The 20,305-nt window shown below is 41.5% G+C and overlaps 2 protein-coding genes across 2 annotated transcripts; one reads left to right on the top strand and one right to left on the bottom strand.

Moving 5' to 3' along the window:
• The first annotated feature begins 234 nt into the window (after window positions 1-234).
• Window positions 235-7,768, top strand: hspd1 (heat shock 60 protein 1). The gene is made up of 11 exons (XM_084361505.1): window positions 235-354; window positions 1,748-1,923; window positions 2,076-2,411; window positions 2,507-2,602; window positions 3,364-3,457; window positions 4,009-4,177; window positions 4,336-4,435; window positions 4,588-4,833; window positions 4,925-5,099; window positions 5,542-5,720; window positions 6,264-7,768. The coding sequence occupies exons 2-11, from the start codon at window positions 1,750-1,752 to the stop codon at window positions 6,432-6,434; spliced, it is 1,740 nt and encodes a 579-aa protein (XP_084217631.1). The 5' UTR covers window positions 235-354; window positions 1,748-1,749; the 3' UTR covers window positions 6,435-7,768.
• Window positions 7,769-9,768: 2,000 nt separating this feature from the next.
• Window positions 9,769-19,533, bottom strand: coq10b (coenzyme Q10B). The gene is made up of 5 exons (XM_084362271.1): window positions 19,394-19,533; window positions 15,947-16,102; window positions 14,989-15,181; window positions 13,326-13,427; window positions 9,769-13,118 (listed from the first exon to the last, which is right to left on the bottom strand). Exons 1-5 carry the CDS (start codon window positions 19,489-19,491, stop codon window positions 12,951-12,953), a joined length of 717 nt encoding a protein of 238 aa, XP_084218397.1. The 5' UTR covers window positions 19,492-19,533; the 3' UTR covers window positions 9,769-12,950.
• Between the last annotated feature and the right edge of the window lie 772 nt (window positions 19,534-20,305).

Below are 20,305 nucleotides of genomic sequence, written 5' to 3'. Positions count from 1 at the left end.
GAAATTTCTAGAATAGGCTGCCCTGGAACGAGCACTGACATGTATTGTGAATAAAACATCCTTAACGGTGAAGTGTACATAGAACTTACGGCATAATATTATAAAAACCTTTACTGTGGTTTAGTCCGTGAGCTCGTTTCTTCAGAAATAAAGTCATATAAGACAAATATGTAAGCATTATGATGTTATTCAGAGTCCGGGGCGTGCCGGTGAAATACCCGGATGTGATGGGCCATGTGCAGTCCTCTCTCGGCAGCTTATTTGCTCTACACCGCTGTCCTTACTTCCAGTCGTTATATCATTCCGTCTTGCAGACGAGCACCTTGTAGCCGCCACAAGCTTTTTACCTCACAAGTAAGTGCTGACATTTTATAAAGTCTTCAAAGCTACATAGTACATATTCCATACTGTGTGCTTTTGACGAACGCTAGCCCTCGATGTCAGATTTTGTCCTGGCTTAGGTGTAACGTTCAGCGCAACACTTATCAGCAATGCTAGCTTTAATTACTCCTTGCTAACAGATTTCTCTCTTAACTGCAAGGACACGCATGCTAAAATGTCACCACAGACTATAGCTAGCTGCCGAACCCTCTCTGTAAGCTACCATCTTGTCTTAGACGGATATGGAGTTATTTTATTTAATCAGGAATGTCGCGTCTCGTGTCCGACTGGTGAAACCTTTGCTTATGGAAGTCATACCCGAGTTGAGTGCTGTGGACAGCCTGAATGGCACACAGGAAGAGACCCATTACTAAGAATTGTCGCCAGCCATACAATTATTGTGCAATTCTTGACGAGAGTCGCTGACAGTGTGATGGTCATTCATTAGGCTGAGCAGGGATGGTGAGGCAGTTCCGCACATGCTTTTACAATTTGACCTTGTGACGCACGACCTGAGGAGCACACGTGGGGTAACCAGGAACTGGTTTGGGGATACACTAAATAATCCTGTCACGATCAAGGCCAGTATAAACACTAACCGGATTAGAAATGAAGATCAGCGTTTTCCAGATAGATAAAAAATGGTGTTGAATGACTAGACACGATTTGCAAGCATATTGAAGCTAACCAACAGTTAACAGCTAACAGCAGGCAGTTTCTTTTTATTAATAATATATTGGGTTCGACAATACGATTTTTAAAAAAAAAAGTATAATCCTTTTAAGACTTATTAAGTAAAAAATGCTTAAAAAAATTTAATTAATTAATTAATTAATAATAACTGACAGACTAAACGTTAATTAACACACTTGAATGTAGTTGGATGTTTTGTCAGATTTCTTGCAAACATTTTTTTATCACATGGATTTGGCATAATGCTGGTGTGGTGGTGTGAGCTTTGCTGTGATGTGTTTCTGGTTATATTGTACCTTTTTGTATAAGGTGACTTGGAGAACTCTAAAAATAATTGACCATCCAATGAGTGGAGGTTCATTCATTCACTGGTGGCACATCATCCCACTAGTGACCACTAGGGGCACAGTTAACCTTTGTAACATAATCTGTCCTCTTGTGATAGTTGGGGGAGGGATGGCTGGCTTTGGAGAATAATTATTTAGGTGTACTTTGGCCCTACTCATCACAGGAACCACACACCTATTTTCAATGTGTAAAATATTCTTCTGACATTCTTGCCCTTTCAAAAAGCTACACAATCATTTTCATTTGGAACACCTTTGGTTCATGGCAGTGGTCATTAATGGTCTCAGACATGTTGCATAATTTTCCCTCTCTTTTCTTCCCACAGAAATGTTTCGTTTACCCACAGTCATGAAGCAGGTGAGGCCTGTGTGCAGGGCACTGGCTCCTCACCTCACCCGAGCCTACGCAAAGGATGTGAAGTTTGGAGCTGACGCTCGTGCCCTCATGCTGCAGGGAGTGGATCTGCTGGCTGATGCTGTGGCTGTCACCATGGGCCCAAAGGTAATGTGAGGCTATATGGAAAGCTATACCATAACCAACTATATTAAAAACATTGGTTGGGTCATTGATTAATTTAACTCTTTTGGTATTGGAACTCACTGACCCCAGTGTTACAGACCACGTCATCTCACCACTCTCTGTCTCTGTTCCAGGGTCGCACTGTCATCATTGAGCAGAGCTGGGGCAGCCCAAAGGTCACCAAGGACGGTGTGACGGTGGCCAAGAGTATCGACCTGAAGGACAGGTACAAGAACATCGGTGCCAAGCTGGTTCAGGATGTGGCCAACAACACCAACGAGGAGGCTGGTGACGGCACCACCACCGCCACTGTGTTGGCTCGTGCCATCGCCAAGGAGGGCTTCGACACTATCAGCAAAGGAGCAAACCCCGTGGAAATCCGTCGTGGAGTCATGATGGCTGTTGAAACTATCATTAATGAGCTGAAAAATCTCTCCAAACCAGTCACAACCCCTGAGGAGATCGCACAGGTACACCTAATTAGTAATAAATTCATTGAAATGATGAGTAGCTGCACATGTTGAATTTGTAATGAAATGCTTAAATATTGTCTTTGGTCTTTAAGGTTGCCACAATCTCAGCCAATGGTGACGTGGAGATTGGTAACATAATTTCCAATGCCATGAAGAAGGTCGGCCGCAAGGGAGTCATCACTGTCAAGGTTAGTGTCACATAAAGGTATAAAAAGATTGATGTATAGCCCTAATGATTGCTTGATTTATAATAGTTATAATAACATTGTATAGCACTTTTCTAAAACAATGTTTACAATGTGCTTTACATGCAAAGCAGCAACAAATTCAAAATGGACCAACAAACATAATATGGAAATATGGATAAGAACAGATCAACGCTTTAAATAAAAAAAATTGAAAAGGGAATAAAATGAAATATGGGAGAAATACAGAAAACAGCCGAACAGCAGTGTATAGGTAGGGATTCACATAAAAGCCTGTTTTATAAAATAGTTTTTAGAAAGAATTTAAGGATGATTTTGCGAGCCCAATTTCCTCAGGCAGGCTTTATCAAAATATACGTACCCTATCTGAGAAAGCACAGTCACCTTTGGTTTTGAACCTGGACTGAGGAAGAACCAAGAGGGCCTTGAGGATCCAAGGCTGTGTTCTGGCTCATAAAGCATTGAGAGTTTGAGCAATATGCATGTGGGCTAACCCTTACTGAGCTTTAAAAATATGTGTTAAAATTTTAAAATCAACTGTAAATCTTACTGGTTGCCAGTTCAGATGTGTCAGGGTGGGGTAATATGGTCTCTACGTTTAGGGCCAGTTTTTGACTAGGACAGGTATAGAGAGAGTTGCAGTGGTATAGAGACTGTGCATTAGTCTAGATGAGACTCTGTAACCAGAGTCTACTGTTGTTTTGGTATGAGAGGTGACAATCAATACATGCTTTACATGTCAGGATGGGAAGACTCTGCACGATGAGCTGGAGATCATCGAGGGTATGAAGTTTGACCGGGGTTACATCTCCCCTTACTTCATCAATTCTGCTAAAGGTAAGGCTGCTCGTTGCATAACTACACCCATATATTACAGCTTGCTAGACTACACACTACACTGAAATTGTCTATAGTCTGACTAACTGATGTAGCTCTAACATCAACAGTCAGTTCCAGGTAGACAACTGGTGGTTGATTTTGATTGACGTATAGTAAAACACAATGGTCCAACCTGTCTGACGTTTCTGCTGTGCTTCTTTTATGTACTACATTAGTCTACACAACAGCGACCTCTCAGACTAACTGCTAGTTTGGTTAAACTCAAGCTGTCATTTTTATCTGTGGCCCAACAGGTTAATTAGGGCTCCAATCTAGTGTTACTTACAGTAAGATATTACAGCACCAAACATGTATTTTGAATTAGATGTACACACTTTGAAATAACATCATGAAAAAAGACAATTAAATTGTATTTAGGCTAATGTGTGATACAGGGGGTTTCTACCCAGAAGTTATTATACAAACCTGGTGATTGGTTCTATCAAACACTTCCTGTCCTCATATTTGCCTATGAAGGAACACCATCAATCTGATATCTCTGTTTTTAGGCCAGAAGTGTGAGTTCCAGGATGCCTACCTGCTGCTCAGTGAGAAGAAGATCTCCAGTGTCCAGAACATTGTGCCAGCCCTGGAGATTGCCAACCAGCACCGTAAACCACTGGTTATTGTGGCAGAGGATGTGGATGGAGAGGCCCTCAGCACCTTGGTTCTCAACAGGTACATTGTGTTTGTTGCCTGATCAAACCTAACCAGTAAAATATAGCTTGTGTGTGGGTTAGCTTGAGTAGAGTAGTCAGATGAGGGGTCGTATTGCACTGGAAAGAAGGCTTGAATAAGGATTAATAGTAACAAATATTCAACAATTTAACTTTCAGGCTGAAGGTTGGACTTCAGGTGGTGGCTGTTAAAGCCCCAGGCTTCGGAGACAACAGGAAGAATCAGCTGAAGGATATGGCCATCGCCACAGGAGGCACTGTAAGTCAACTTTTTAATGTCAAGTGACTTGAGAATGTCTGTGCTAAATTCTGTGCAGTTAAAGTTTAATTTGGAGTGTGTGAAATGATTTTTAAGTGAAACTGAGGACATTCAGACATATTTTATATGTATTGATCTCCTCCTTTCTCCAGGTGTTTGGAGACGAGTCTCTGGGCCTGGCTCTTGAAGACATCCAGGCTCATGACTTTGGCAAGATTGGTGAGGTGCAGATAACCAAAGATGACACCTTGCTGCTGAGGGGAGGAGGCAGCGCAGCTGAAGTAGACAAACGTGCGGCAGAGATTGTTGAGCAGCTGGAGAGCACCACCAGTGACTACGAGAAGGAGAAACTCAACGAGAGGCTGGCCAAGCTTTCTGATGGAGTGGCTGTACTCAAGGTACTAACAGAAATGCAGACAGTACTAACTTGCAGATCACCATAGTTTTGTTGTGTGACCGTAACGTTGTGATGCATGCTCTCCATTTCAGATCGGAGGAACAAGTGATGTGGAGGTGAACGAGAAGAAGGACCGTGTGACCGATGCTCTGAACGCCACCAGGGCTGCTGTGGAGGAGGGTATTGTACCAGGTGGAGGCTGTGCTCTGCTGCGCTGCATCCCGTCCCTCGATACCCTCAAAACTGCCAATTCTGACCAGAAGATCGGTTAGTAAATCACATGCATAGGCTTAAATGTACTGAACCCACTGTTCTCAAACTATGGTACATGCACTACCAGTGGTACCTGAGCTGAATGAAGAGTGCCTAAATTACCAGAGTCTGAGTATCACCAGGCGCCTAGTGGGGTTTTTGTCCAGTGTGAAAGGGACATAACCCTCCTCACAGCTCTGTCAAATTGTTGCTATTTCAGCCTATGAGTGACATGACATGACATGACATGTACTGTGGCTGGAGCTGCTCTCAATACTTGACTATTAAAAATGTTGATCAGTTATAAAGGGCACCAGACAAATTGAACAAGGCTTTATTGGCATGACAATAATCCTGTATTGATAGTCAAAGAAGCAGCCATCTTTCTAGCATTCAATTTCAGTTTTGTGTCAAAAGTGAATTTATAAATCTGATTTCCTCTGCTTGTTCTACACAGGTGTGGATATCATCAGACGGGCGCTTCGTATTCCTGCCATGACCATCGCTAAGAATGCAGGTGTGGAGGGCTCACTAGTTGTGGAGAAGATCCTGCAGGGATCATCTGAGCTGGGCTACGATGCCATGCTGGGAGAGTACGTCAACATGGTGGAGAAGGGCATCATTGACCCCACCAAGGTGAAGTGCTCATTGATTATGGAGGTGTAATGTAGTTAAAGGTGTTATTGATGACATTCAGCCTATAAATGTGCATTCATGTCACAACACCACTGTTGTTGTAATCATCTGCCCCCTCAAGTGGTTACTAGCTAACGTTGCTAACACAGTACAGTGTGCTGGGTTAGGGTTATACTTGACTTGATTTGGCATAACCACACATTCTCTGACTGCACAGTTAACCACATGTGTAGAGAGAAGGCAGATTTTGTGTGTCCAGTGTGTGCTACTAATGACTGACACTTAGTAGTTCAGAGGGTATCATAGGTTTTATGAGGTTTATAAGTGGTATTTTTCGTTGAACTCTGGACTTTTGTGAATATTATTTGAACTTGCCTATCCCTAACCTACTAAGAGCCACCAGGATACAGTCGAGCTGTTTTTAAATATCCCAATATTTTAAAGAGATTGAAATGTAAGTGACAGTTGTCAGGGTGAAAAACAAGAATCATGTCCCACGCAGAACGTAGAAATGCTGTAACCTCTTATTCCCTTCCTCCACAGGTGGTGAGGACAGCCCTGTTGGACGCTGCAGGCGTAGCATCTCTGCTGTCCACCGCTGAGGCTGTCGTTACAGAGATCCCCAAGGATGAGAAGGAGATGCCAGGGGGCGGCATGGGAGGCATGGGAGGCATGGGCGGTATGGGAGGTATGGGAGGTGGCATGGGTTTCTAAGCCAATCCTCCTGACTCGCTGTACAGACTAAGAGGCAGAGTGGTGCTGAGGGATGCTGAGGAACAAAAGATAATCCTCCAAGAACCGGCACCCACCTCAACCACACTTTGCCCATACAGACTGACTAACCGGCCATGAGTATGTTGGAGCTGCAAACAGTTGATGACCCCCACTACTTTACATGATTCTGCCTCCTGCCCCTTTGGCTGGGTGTCTGGAGGAGCCAGCCTCGCCCGATTCTGTCCTCCTCTGTCCCATTCACCCAGCCTGCTCGAAAAACTGAGGATGAGTGACCATCAATATCAGTTACTACATCAGAATCCTCCTCAGCTATCAACATCTGCACAAAACTCAGTCCATCATATAAAATACCAGACAGAAGGAAAACTGCTTATACAGGAGAGACCATTCCATCTCTGTAAGAGGTAATAAGTGATTAAAGTGGTCAAAGAAGAAACTAATAATAATAGTATACACATTTATAAAGCTCTGGTACCACAGAGAGAGAGAACGAGAAAAGATGCCTTGCCAGGATTGTCCTTTTATTTTTGTCATGTTAATTGTCGTTTTGTTTTTTATATCTGCCATGTTTCTTTCTCAGCTAATATTATGTAGGTTAAAGTCTGTCATTTAATTAAACAAATTATTTCTCACAGAGCTTGAGCATTTTCTGTGACTTTGTCCTTGAAATAATGACATTGTATGTCTGCTGATGTCACATGCTCCCTTGTACATGACCGCAGTTGGATGAGTGCCTAAATTACCAGAGTCTGAGTATCAGCAGGGGCCTGTTTAAAACAATGTACAATTGAATTAATGTTTACTGAGGTGTGTGGAGCTTTTAAGTCTTGGAGTCATTTTCATGCATGCAGCATTGTGAGTTTTTCTCTGACCAGCAGCCTTTAGGTCACTGACCATCATAGCTGAATATTGATTGCACAGTATACAGTAAGGCTGATGGTATGTAAGAGCAGAGGAGTGGGGCAGGGTCGTGAGGTAGGGTTCAAGTTACAAACTAGTTTGGACCGTTCAAGGTCTCAGCTACAAAGTCTAAATGTGATAACCTGTGATGTCCATGTGATGTTAAACATTGACCTTCATACACTCTGCTTTAAGTGCGAGTCACAAATGGCTGCAAAAGGAAAGAAACTACATAAAGTTTATTACTTACAGAGAACACACAGTCCGTGGTGTTTCTTTTCCAGGACATTATTCCTTTGTAAACTGGCAAATAGCAGCAATCATTCAACTTTTGTTTTGTACAATGTAGACATGATTAATGGTGATTGTTTTGTGTTTTTTTTTTATTTAATAAATTCAATTGTTTAGATGTGTCAGTTACTCAAGTTCTTTAATACTTGTTCATTAGCTGAGGTCTAAAGTTCAACCTTGGAAACCGTGTTAAGATGACGATCACACCACAAGTTCTGTTCAGTAACTGTCCTGGAGCTTTCAATCATATGATCATCGTTGATAATTTGACCAGTGTCCATTGAGTTAAGACATTTAGATATCTATTTTTCTCAGCAGTCTAGTTTAAAAGTTGAGGTTCAATTCTCCTTAAACAGCAGCTGATTAAACAATCTCATATTATATGACTTTCATCAGCAGACTCCAACTGCTGATGATCACTTTAGTCTTTAAAATGTTCTGTAAAAAATACACATGTAGAGCTTCTACAATCACATAACAGCAGGGCAGCTCCATCTGTCAACAGAGACCATGAGATATAATCTCTGAACAGCTGCTGAGTGGAGTGTTTGGTTTGATTCTAACGTCTCAGTGGTGTAATGAAGGCTGGGGGGCTTTATGTTCAACTGCACCTGCCCAGGTTCATCATGGTTTCTTTAAATCTGTGAGAAAAATCTGGAAATCTATTAAAGGAACAGTTCACCCCCCCAATAGAAAGAGTCGTTATCTACTCAGTCCCATGCCAATGGAAATTTGGATGAAGTTTCATAGTCCACAAAACATTTTTGGAGCTTTACAGTAAAACAGCGTTACAGCATTCTCCTAAACTGAAGTAGACGGGGACTTGATTTAAAATGGGAGAAAAAAAATAACTGAAAACAAAAATAAAATGGCTTCATACAGCTTGTCAGGTGTAATCCAACTCTACGGAAGCCCAGGGATTCCAGATGATCTGGAAAAAAGTAATAATTGGCTGTGAATGCTAAAAGGCGTTTCTTATATAATCGTGCTAAAAGTTATTACCAAAACTCATCAGATAGCAGTGTGGCATCCTCTAAATTAGCCAATTTAGATCAAAATGATTACATGATCTGAAACACAAGATGTATTTATTTACACATTTTATAATTTAATAGACAGTCTGACAATGTCAGACAGGGTGTACAAAAGGAGAGAAGGAGAGGACCGACTTAGTGAGGAGTGTGGTATATTTCTGACTATAGACAGGTTGATGGCAGAATGGCTGGTGTTCTTAGGTCTGTTCCATGTCCTCTTCCCTCTGTGAGGTCAGAGGTCATTGGGTCTGGGTGTGTGTCTCCTTGTACTCCAACACAGGCTCAGAGACCCGTGATATAACAGCATCATAATGTTTATATAAGAATTTGGTTTCTTCTTATATTTGCATGTTCGGTCCACTCCATCTTTTTCACAACAAACAGGAGAGTTTGAGTGGAGGTGCTCTCCTCAGCAGGATGATTTGTTCTGTTCTCTATCTGAATAACCCTCCAGTACACATTGTCAATTGAATGTTCATCTAAAAGACAGACAGCAGGCTGACAATCTTCGGGGAGAGCTTGAGATGGAAATCCAGCTTAAGAAACTCCTGACAAACAATACCAGGAGCTGCAGGAGACACAGATGCACAGCCAGGTGAAGTTCACTGCTGACCTCCAGGTGGAGACACACAAGATCAAGAACTTGAGAAGATCTGTGTTTCACAGTTTGTGGTATACGAGACTCAGCCACAGCATGGGGCTGAGTAGATAATGAATTAACTTTCATTTTTGGAGTAACTCTTTCTTTAAAAAAAAAGACCTGCCTTCTGTTGAAAATATAATTAATCTGTTTCCCATTATTAACCTGTAATTAAAACAAGTGTTCCAGTGACCTGTGTTCCTCTGGATATTATCCTAACTATAACATTAAATGCAGGTCAGAGGAAAAAGACTACTGCAAAGCCTAAAGAGTTCAGGTTAAACTTTGCCCTTTGCCAGCAGTGACATTTTCAAACCTTATGACCGACTGTTCAATTGCAGCCATGCTTCACACTGCTGGTAGTCTATTCTTACCACTCACATGATGACCCTATTTCTGTCTAGTCAACTGGGGCCATGAACCACTCTGTACAAGTGTTGAGAAATACACCCAGAAACAAAAAACACATCAGTTTTGTTTTTTTTTTTAGAAAAAATAGTTTTATAAACCATGCAGGTGGTACATCTTTCTGAAGTCATTCAACACAAACACCATTTACACAACAAGTTCTTTCCCCATCCCATCAAACAGACACATTTCTCTTTAAAAGCAGTGTTTAAGTCTCTTATGCGATCTTCAAACCAATATTTACACTTAAAAACTAAGTAATAAATATGATAAAATGAGTATAATGTTTAAAAATAAAGATAATATGTTGCCAGTAAGCCTGGAGGCACTCTGTGAGCGGTGTGGGTTGGACAGGTGGAATCGTGAAGGTTTCAGGGCAGCAGATAGCTCACTGAAACAGCGTCTGTCTGACTGACAGGACAGGTCAAGGTGTGTGACCTGGCCTGTGACTTGACAGACAGTTTGGGCCCTTATATTGACAGCGGGTGTAAATGCTTTCTTAGCTGCATTTAAAAATAAGAATTACACTGCTGATATTGCACACTTTGCTGCATAATTTAGCTACTCGTATGTCCAGTGGAGCTCCCTTAATAATGACGAGAGCATAGCATGTGTCATCAAAGAAAAAAAGACAACTTCCCCTACTTATGATAAAGCAAAATAAAAGTCAACACCCTGTGTTGGTGTGTATTCCTGATAGCTTACAGTACATTTAGTACATCTGTGCGCAGTCATATTTATACATCGTCTGTGACTGACAATCAGAACCACAGTGTCCAACCTGCCTCTGCCCTTTATTTTTATAATATACAGTATATGGTTGTGTGTGGAGTTGAAACTTACTATAGGGCAGAGTGACTGTGCATTAGCCACACAGCACTGAGTTGATTTTGCTTGGACTTGTGGAGTTTGTTAACATGAATTCAGACATTTACTTTTTTCAGTTGCTGTGTGCCTTCAAGTCATCATCAAGGTCTTAATACTATGTGGATCCAGGGCTTTGTAAATATTGCTGTAAATATCTTCACATTATCTGAACCTAACAAAAGAATTGTTGACCTCTAACCTCTGCCTTACTGGAATGAGCAGCATCAGTAACATGATCCATTAGTAGTGACCCATCTCAACTGTAACCGCCTACTTTCTACATACTGAAACTTTCAAAAAATGCTTTAGTTTTCTTTTCCATTGTGCGTAAAGAACCCCAAGGGTTAGAAAATGTTTCGTAATAAATGAACTACTGTCATTAGCATTCTGCACTGCTATAACCAGTCTTTTTGCTCTCTTGAAACAACTGTTGGCAATGTAGTTTCAAAGTGCTGTTGAGTCATGGATCCAATACCCAGCTCTTTCACAGCTGCAATTATTAGTCCAAAATCGATCAATGAGTCGATCAACAGAACTTTAATTTTCAAGCAAAATGCCAAACTGGTTCCAGCTTGTCAAATGTGGCGATCAATTGTTTCCCTTCTATCACATATAACAGTGAATTCAATATCTTCAGGATTAATCGATAACTTAATCTGCAAGTGAATCAGTGATGACAATAATTGCTACAGCCCTACACGCTTCCCAACACTGATGTTGCTGAGAAAGGAGTGTGTAGCAAGCAGAACTTAAAGGTATTTGGAAAACACACTGACTATCTACTTAAAGTTTTCTACAGGCGTCACTTTTTGTTGATCACTTTCCAACTAATCACACCTGAGTCACTGAACACTCATATAATCCTTTTCCACTGAGCTCCTGACAGAGGAAGCGTGCTGCTTCCTTGAGATTACAGATGGAACTGTACATGTAATGAGGTTGACCTGGGACGAGCAATTAACGGGCTGAGACTTAAAGCTTCTGCACGGCTCATTGCCACCACTGACCATATAGCTTAGCTTGAAATCACATTGCTTTTCAACCCTAAATTTGCACAGAAACACACTCATGTGCAGTGCTTTAATGATTATACTATGAAGAAAGGAACATAATATCAACATTATCCAAGCTGACTGCAATGCAAGATTAAGTCTTGGATCTTTATCTCCACACTGCAACATCTATTAGATTCACCCAAGCCTCTGCACATAGCTGCTAAAGGCAGTGGGTGTCTCCAAAAACACTCCCTACTCTCCTACAACTTCAAAAGTGTCATCTGCCTTGTTTTGTTTGTATTCCAACTAGTGTTGTCAAAAATATTGATATACTGATACATATCGATTCTGAGTATTTGAAAGGGTTTCAAGACTCCGTTTCCGCAGTATCGATATCTTGACACACGCACCACTGCAGTGCCTACATAGCCTCGCCTCCTCCAGAAGTAAAACAACTTTGATGCATAAGTCTTTTTATATTTATCCTTCAATAAAAATCTAAATTTACCCTCAATGTTAAATCAAATCTTCCCCATTGGGACATGGCATCAAATGTTGATATTTTTCAAGGTATTGTATCGAAGTTAGAAATTCAAGACTGGTCCCAACACAAATGATCTGTAACATATGCTGAGAAAATCATCCTGAGATCTGTGTCACTGAAGAGTGCCCCCCTACAAAGCAGGAATCAATCATATACTGTATTCAAAGCGATTTCAGCTTCACAGAACGTAGACGACAGTGTCCCAGTGTGAGCCTTTTTAAACACACACACAAGTCACCATGAACTGAGAAATGGCTAAACTACTTGAGAGCAGAATAGGAGGGAATTGGCTCTGCATTTGTGATGAAGACATGTACTGGTACAGCGTCTTCTAACAGCAGCTTGTTAATTAAAGTGCGTTTCAGTGGTATTGCCAGTGGTAGCAAAATGGTGGTTAGAGCAGTGTAGCTGACTATTGAGTGTAGCTAATATTTAAAGATGTGATGACATATTGAACTGACCAATCATGACCAACAGCACTGCAAGGCCATAGTTTAACTTCTATGGAAACACTCACATAACCTGTGAATTCAGGTTCACAACCAGGCACAGACTGAAGTTCTGATAATGGAAATGAATTGAAAACATGTCCACATGTGTTTAGCACCAAGGTGATAATGAGCTAGTGGATCCACATCAGTTCTAGAGATGAGATTGTTTAGAATAAACTTGGTCATAGCTGTGAGAAAGGCACTGCAGTTTTCAGTTAGAACACAGGTAGTCTTCTCTTTCTCTCTACACTCCCCTCTCTTTTTTCTCTCTGGCTTTGGGCTTTGCATCTGTCAGTGTATCTGTGTTTGTGCAGCAGAGTAGACACTACGTGTGGTGAACCTCATGGAACATGAGCTCGCGAGGGATGACCGTCTCCGCACCGTACACCTTGGAGGCACGACGCTCAAACGCAGACACCATCTGCTTCACCACCTCATCGAAGAAGACGTGAGCTAGCTGGGAGTGGAGGAGGGACCGGAACTCGAAGGAGATCTGAGGAGGGGAGGGTGAAGTTAGCAGCTGCATTTCAGACTGTATGTGTATATGTCAGTGGTCTGTCTGTGTGTCTCTGAAAGTTTCAAACTGATCCAGTAAGAAATATGACATGCCAACCTCTGACACATGAAAGAACCAACACATTTTCTCAGACAGGGTGAAAGTTCAACCGCAGTTTCTTTGAGAACTGCCACAGTTACTTACAGCAAAGTCCACGGTGCAGGTACGAGGATAGCCGGGAATACCAGGGCTGAAACGCCAGACCGTCTCCAAGTGGTTGAACAGTTTTGCCTCTGAACAGGATGCCTGCCCAACAACATATACACATTATTTACAACTGGTTTGCTGCAAAGTACAACTCGCTGATTTTCTTATCTAACAGTAGTTACTTGTATAGATTAACTGCTAACACCTTATCAGCATGTATAACCCTTTAAAACCCTGGTGGAGATATAAGAGTCTCCAAAGACACTGAAGCTCACTGTAAACATCATATTGCTTCAATGGAGCTGGTACATGCTCCTGCAGGACGTGTGTGAATACAGTGTGGAATAAGATTTTATGGGTTGGTATGGTCCTTAAGAGACAATTAAAGGGGAAACTGGACAGTAATGGGCAGAACAAAACAACTAACCACACACAACAAAGCGGAGCTGCAAAGGTGTTCCTGATAATGACCCTGTACATTCATTATATATTGCATATATTTACATATATTTAAGCAGGAAAGTGTAAATGTTGCCAAGTTTTACTGAACTGCCGATATCCTAAGTTAGTAAATCAGATTTTAAAAACTGGCTCTGTGGTCTGTGAAATGAATGCAAATGTAAAAATCTCAATGCTGACCTGTCTCTTATCGTAGGAACACGTTCATTCTCAAGTGGCACATGCAAGGGATACATGGCAATAACTGATTTTCTCATACTCTGAATTGGAATGACTTTACAAACTTACGAGTGGTCCATACCTGTCTTATGAGTCAGTCGTATAAAGATAACACACTTGGCTTACTTAAGAATTATAATGTCTTATGGCTGATTTAAAGATGTACGAAGACAATACGCAGAGCCTACACTGTAGCCTGAGCAAGTGGCCAACAGCGTGGTGGGGTTCAAGGCCACTGTGTTGCATTTCTTTGTGTAGTTCAAACAATGGCGACTGAAACTGACGAATCATGTTGAAGGTAGAGCTAAGAAATGTTAAACAGTTATATTTTACTGAAATTACTGCACGCAGAAAAGAGAGCAGATGCCAGAGAAGATGGATGGTGTGTACCACCATTGAACCTATTGAGGTAGGAGGGTGCATTTTCTTTGCTCATCCAGCCACTGGGGGACATGGATCTGGAGATGTATGCGATGCTAACAAGCAGACCAATCACATTTGTTGTGGTCTACGTTGCTCCAACATGTAGTTACATTCAAACCTACAGCATAGATTCAACATGTAAGTATAAACCGGCCTCTGATCTAAATGAAAGTCAAATATGAAACTGAAGTTCATTTATTTACTTTGATTATTTTATTTTCATTGACATATTTCAGCACAGCAGCTTGTATATTGCAGTAGCTGTTTCTGTGTCTGTGTGCAGGTCTCTGTCCACTATGATCCTCTGTTATGACAACTGACGGTGCAACTTACTTCCTTCAGGCTAGAATATTATCCAGTCTAATATCTCCATGACTGTCAATGTTGAAACCTCTTCCTTGTGCTAATCAACACATGGCAATCTTAAGACAGGAACAAATGATACAGGACAGATTTGTACACAAAAAATAGTGAGAGAAGTTTAGGATAAGAATACAAAAGGGTTCTTGCATGAGGCCCGTTGTGTTTAGTAAACATAGGCTGGGAGGAAGTACCTTACCTTGACCAGGTGGGGGCGTACTGCCGTGATAAGGGAGGTGTAGTTCTCCACCACAGGTGGAAAGCCCACAGTTAGTTTGGCCTTGCAGAATCCAGCTCGTTTAAACACCACATCAGACTTCTTGCACCAGGGAACAAAGTGGCGGTAGTCTTCCACCCCAGCCACCACTTCATAGATCTCCTGCATGGAATACCTGAAGAGTCACGGATGAAGAGCAAAGAGCCATGAGCTCCCAGTGTGCAAATACGTCCATGCAGAGCTGCACGTCAGGAAGTAAATGAAGGTCAGAAATGTGACATAACACTAAATACTAAATAAGACTGGCACGGTACAAGACTCCTGACCCACTTCAGTCTGAACTAGGTCAATGAGAAATGGAGAGAAGGGAAGAGAGAGAGAGAGAAGGAAGAGACAGGGAGGCAAAAAGAGTGCAAGATAAGAAGAAAAAGAGTAATGTAGAAGACAAAATCAAGGCACAATGTAGTGAATGAAAGATAGATGGAGATAATATTCCACACGACTATTACATAACTGCACCACTGTAGCTGCTGCCACCTGCCTGCGTCTATTTATACAAGCAGATTTAGTGATTATGACCTCTCTGTGGAACACAGGAGGACATTTAGTGCGTCATACAGAAACACACATGTGGAGCCTTAAATAGGACACCAGTGTTCAAAACAATTATTCAGGCGTGAATTTATGATTTATTTATTTCAAATTATTTAATAAGGTTTTGTACTATTACAATTGAATATACTTTGTGTTGTTTTCTGTGATTATGCGTCATACATTTTTATCATCAACGTAACAAGGACGTTTTGAGCTCCAACTACACCTAAAAAATGTGATGAGTATGGCTCAAGACATGCCAAGGGAAGAAACAAAAGACTGTAGTTAAGAGAGAACAAGTTTCAAAATACTAGACCACAAGTGAGAGCAGACTTGAGTGACCCACCCAATGATACGTCTCTCTGAGTACTCCCTCTTCTTGGAGAAGGAATCAGCGAGGTTGAAGAAGCTGCGGGCAGGCAGCACGACGCCATGCCCTGGCATGGCTGCACCCAGCAGGGGAGGTACACGGGTCATCAGGATCCCGCATGATGACAGGTATCTGATCACAAAACAAACAATAATGACATGGTTCTGGTTCATTTGGTTCTTCAGATGTTCTGGAATATTAGTTTGACTATTTATAATTTCACTGAAAAGTAAAATGTTTTCTTTTTTCTAGCCTGAGACAAATCTTTAACCTTGTTCATAACAGGCCTAAGTGGGACAGGGACTCTCTTGACAAAACTGATTAATTCCTCATCATCTACATCAACATAACGCCCAGTCCTAATTAGTCAATAATACCTGTAAATCTAGAACAGAGTAACAAGCTGCAACATAAGCCTTTATTCCTGGAGAACAGGATACTCCGCATGGAAGGATTCCTGCAACACCTGCCAAGCATTTGTCATTCAAGCAAAATGGGTCACCGACATAGAGGTGGTAAGTTGAAATGGAACAAAGTCAAGGGCACCAACTTTACTGCTAGCTTTGGAGACCTAAAGCACACTACACAGCCTTTCAATGATCATTTCTGCTTCATGTGTGACAGGCAGGGGGAGAGAGAGGGGATGACATGCAGCGAAAGACTCGGGCTGGAATCGAACCTGGCCACTTCAGTAAGGACTTACGTGTGCTACGTGCTCTACGAACTGAGCTACCAGTGCACTTTTCAACCTTGTATTGTGACTGCCTGTCTGCATTTTTATACATGGTCTTTCTGTGTGGCTTTGGGAGAAGCTGCAGAATTACATTAATGATGAGGTTTCAACTGCAAACAACCAGGTCGGACAGGAAGAATTCCATTAATGCTGGAGAAATGAGCTCCAACAGCTGACAGTTTCTCTCACAGACTCAAACTGCTTTTTCCTGATGTCCAACCTCCATCTTTCTCACTTTCTGATATACAGATAGTACAGAAATCAATGCTCTGGCAAAAACAGTTAATATTAATGTCTCGATATTCGATCCCATGACAACTGTTAAGCTGACATATAATGTTCAAGATGAAATAAGTAAAATTATTCCCCCAATGGTCAAGCCCAAAAAATTCCACAAGTTTACTCAAGCTAATGGTGCATTTCAAGTTTGAGTCATGTCAAAAAGATTTTCATCAGCAATGGTGGTTGTTTAATGGTGTGTTCACCACCAGGGAGGTGCGTTTGACCACAGGATCATTTGAGTTTATTTGCGTTACTTGTGCAAGTTTTCATTCAGTTCAGACAGCCAGATTACTTTACTGTAAATTAGCATTAAGCTAGCAACACTGCACACTACCAGGGTGTGTGTAATCCACGTGTTTGAATTCAGGTCACTCATCAAAATATGTAACAAATGTCTCGTCGTTTTTAAGACTTTGTAATGGAGAATTGTTACATGTTATATCTTTAACCTGTGCTTGGCAATCATCACTTTTTCATTACTTTGTAGTCAATTTCACCATTAATCAAAAATAATCAACTGATCTTGTTATCTGAATAATTATAGGTTGCAGTTTTATTCCCTTTGTTCTCCACTGCTGCTTTGCTGATCAGCAGCCGGCAGGATCATGGCAAAAGCCCTGAGTCTGCTGTGACAACACGGCTGAGGACCGTATTAATCTGGACAGGTAAAAGCTAGCTTGTAGCCTCCATAGATGCCATGAACATATAACTAACAGGTCATCTTACTGTTGCTATCTGCAGCCTGCAGGGTCACAGTGACTGACTACCACTGAGGAATATGTCCGATGGTTTGATTTGTCCATTGTGCCTGGCTGACACCCACAGCACCTGTGGCACTCTGTTCCACAATGTCCCTGGCACTGGATGGTTTGGAAGCACAACACAGTTCCCAGGGCATATGTTTAGCTTTAACTACCCATTATGTCACCACTTAATGTGATGTGAGTATTTATGTCATCATCAGCTTAAACCCATGAAATGTATTCCGTGCTTCTCATGACATGCTGCTTCAGATTCCTGGTCCATTACTAGCCCTCTGGTCACTTTATAGACAGCCCATTCACTACTCCCTGAAATGTGACACCGCAGACACATGGCACTGACCTCAAACTGCTAGGTCCATGCATGTGTATGGGTGCAGATATAGAAAGTTATGGTTCAGAAATTGGACTTCGAAGCAAAGGAGGAGGACAGTGTGCACATCCAAGTTCGAAAGGACAAAAAACAGTGTATGATGGATCAAGAGGTCATCTGCACACTAAAAGCTGCAAGCTCTCCAAAGTTTAATAAGGCTTTGAAGAAACTGTTGGTAAAACATTGCCAAATTAAAATTAGCTGAGCAGATTCCCTTTCTTTTTCCTGAGAAACACTATTAAGGAATGTGCCATCTTCCAAAACACTGTGTCAGAGGCTAACTTGAACTTTAACTGTGTTGCCTGTTGGTCTTATCTTACCTAGCACCTGTCAGTCGGCATAAAAACCCTTTCCTCTGTAGAATCTAAAACCCAGATAAAAATGGATTTCCAGAGATATTGCAAAACACCATACTATTGCAGCAGCTTTTCTCCTGACACATGCTATATCCATAACAAATTATGTTGGTGAAGCTGCAGTAGTGGAATGTAGATTTGTACATTTACTTGAGCAGAGTATATTTTTGAGATGCTTACTGTGCCTGGTATTTCCATTCTGCTCCTTTCACTTTAACTTGGATTTTCCAGAGGAAAATATTGTACATTTAACTCCACTACATTTATCTGACAGGTATAGTTTGTGATAGCTTTGAAAAATTAAGATATCAATAATATTTTCAGTTTATAAAACATTATGCATAATAATAGATTCATTGACCTTACAGTATGTAAATGGGTTACAAAGATATCTCAGTCTTGATCGACTACAATTGAAATGCTGCTTAAATGTTAAGGTTGTGAACATTTCGATGACAACACATCTGTGCTTTCACCTCTACACCTCTGAAAGCAGGCCTTTCACTCACTGGGACTATAATTACATAGTTATATACACTCTGTAAAGTCTGATCTCTGTCTGATTACCCCCTACCTCCACCATAGTTACAGGCTGTTGTCAGCACCGTGAGTTGTAGCTGGACTGTATTAGTCAGATGTTAGACTTCAATTGAAACACGCCCAGGTGACAAATACGATGTTTGAGGAATCCGAGGTGATGGAACAATGTCAACAACAGACCATAGCATGTCTGGCAGGCTTAATAAACCAAGCAAGGCACACGAGGAGTTAAGTTCGTAAATGTTGCTCCTTCAAACTAATGTGTTTACCACTAAACACAGCGATATCTATCTTTGACATGTGTTATTGTCTGGTGCGTCTTCACCTAAACTTTTCGGTTCGGTGGAGAACAGATTAAGAAAAGCTTACAAACTGTACCTGACGTTGTTCCTGCTCTGTATTTCCCGGCTCGCTGTAGAAGGTAACTGTTTCAGACACTCTGCTACTTGTCTCAGGCTCCGGCTACCTCTCGCCATCGTCCCTTCTTTGATGGATTTCTTCACTCGCCTGTTAATACCAAGTTGACAGGCATCAGTGCCCACAGGCATGTCCCGCCCCCAACGTCACGTATCTCTGAATGTCGGCCAAGCATTGGAGGAGCGCTGCCAGCTGAGAGTTCTCATTGGCCGGTCTCGTGGTTCGTCAGTCGAAATTACTGACGTCTCTGGCTTGCGCGTGCTTGTACGCGTACTCGCAGGAATGTCACGAGATGTTGGCTCAGGTTTCACTGTCGGCCTGTAATCGAGTACACACAAGTTCAGAGCACCTTAAGGTTATTCACACACACGCACACACACACACACACACACACACACACACACACAGTGGTCATTAACCTTAAAGGTTGCATAGAAAAACACTGTAGTCTCACAGAAATGACTACTTTTATAAAGGTTAAATAAAATGCTCAGTTGTTCTGTAAACTGTTTCATGGAGGTGCTGATACAACTGTGTGATCATTTTGGAGGCTGCAGTTTGTGGTGCTGTTGAATTCTATTGTGTTACACTGCCAGATGTTTCTATTATTTTGCCCTACTCATTAAGCCTATATCATTGAGTGGAGGCTAAATAACAGAAGGGAACTGAATAAAAGTGAATCCAAGTTAACAAAAAATATATAAACAATCATAAATACACATCAAACCATGTCTGTATATTGAGTAACATTCTATTCATAGAAGTCTTACACTGCGGTGTTGTGCATTGTTATAGTACCTGTGCCACAACCCTGTACACACAGTAACAATCAGACCTGTAGCTATAGATTATATAGTATTTTATTGTCTAGGT

This window comes from Pagrus pagrus (assembly GCF_965226575.1).
Source record: "Pagrus pagrus genome assembly, chromosome: 9".
Classification (NCBI taxonomy): Eukaryota; Metazoa; Chordata; class Actinopteri; order Spariformes; family Sparidae; genus Pagrus; species Pagrus pagrus.
The sequence above is the reverse complement of the archived record's forward strand: the minus strand, read 5'-3'. Positions and strand labels throughout refer to the sequence as shown.

Bases quoted from the DNA above. Each gene is read 5' to 3' on its own strand.
- hspd1 (XM_084361505.1), top strand. From the start codon at position 1,750: ATGTTTCGTTTACCCACAGTCATGAAGCAGGTGAGGCCTGTGTGCAGG. The intron at 1,924-2,075 runs GTAATGTGAGGC...TCTCTGTTCCAG, and splicing joins CTGTCACCATGGGCCCAAAG to GGTCGCACTGTCATCATTGA. The intron at 3,458-4,008 runs GTAAGGCTGCTC...CTCTGTTTTTAG, and splicing joins CTTCATCAATTCTGCTAAAG to GCCAGAAGTGTGAGTTCCAG.
- coq10b (XM_084362271.1), bottom strand. From the start codon at position 19,491: ATGGCGAGAGGTAGCCGGAGCCTGAGACAAGTAGCAGAGTGTCTGAAA. The intron at 16,103-19,393 runs GTACAGTTTGTA...TTTTGTGATCAG, and splicing joins CAGAGCAGGAACAACGTCAG to ATACCTGTCATCATGCGGGA. The intron at 13,428-14,988 runs GTAAGGTACTTC...GTTGTTGGGCAG, and splicing joins TACGCCCCCACCTGGTCAAG to GCATCCTGTTCAGAGGCAAA.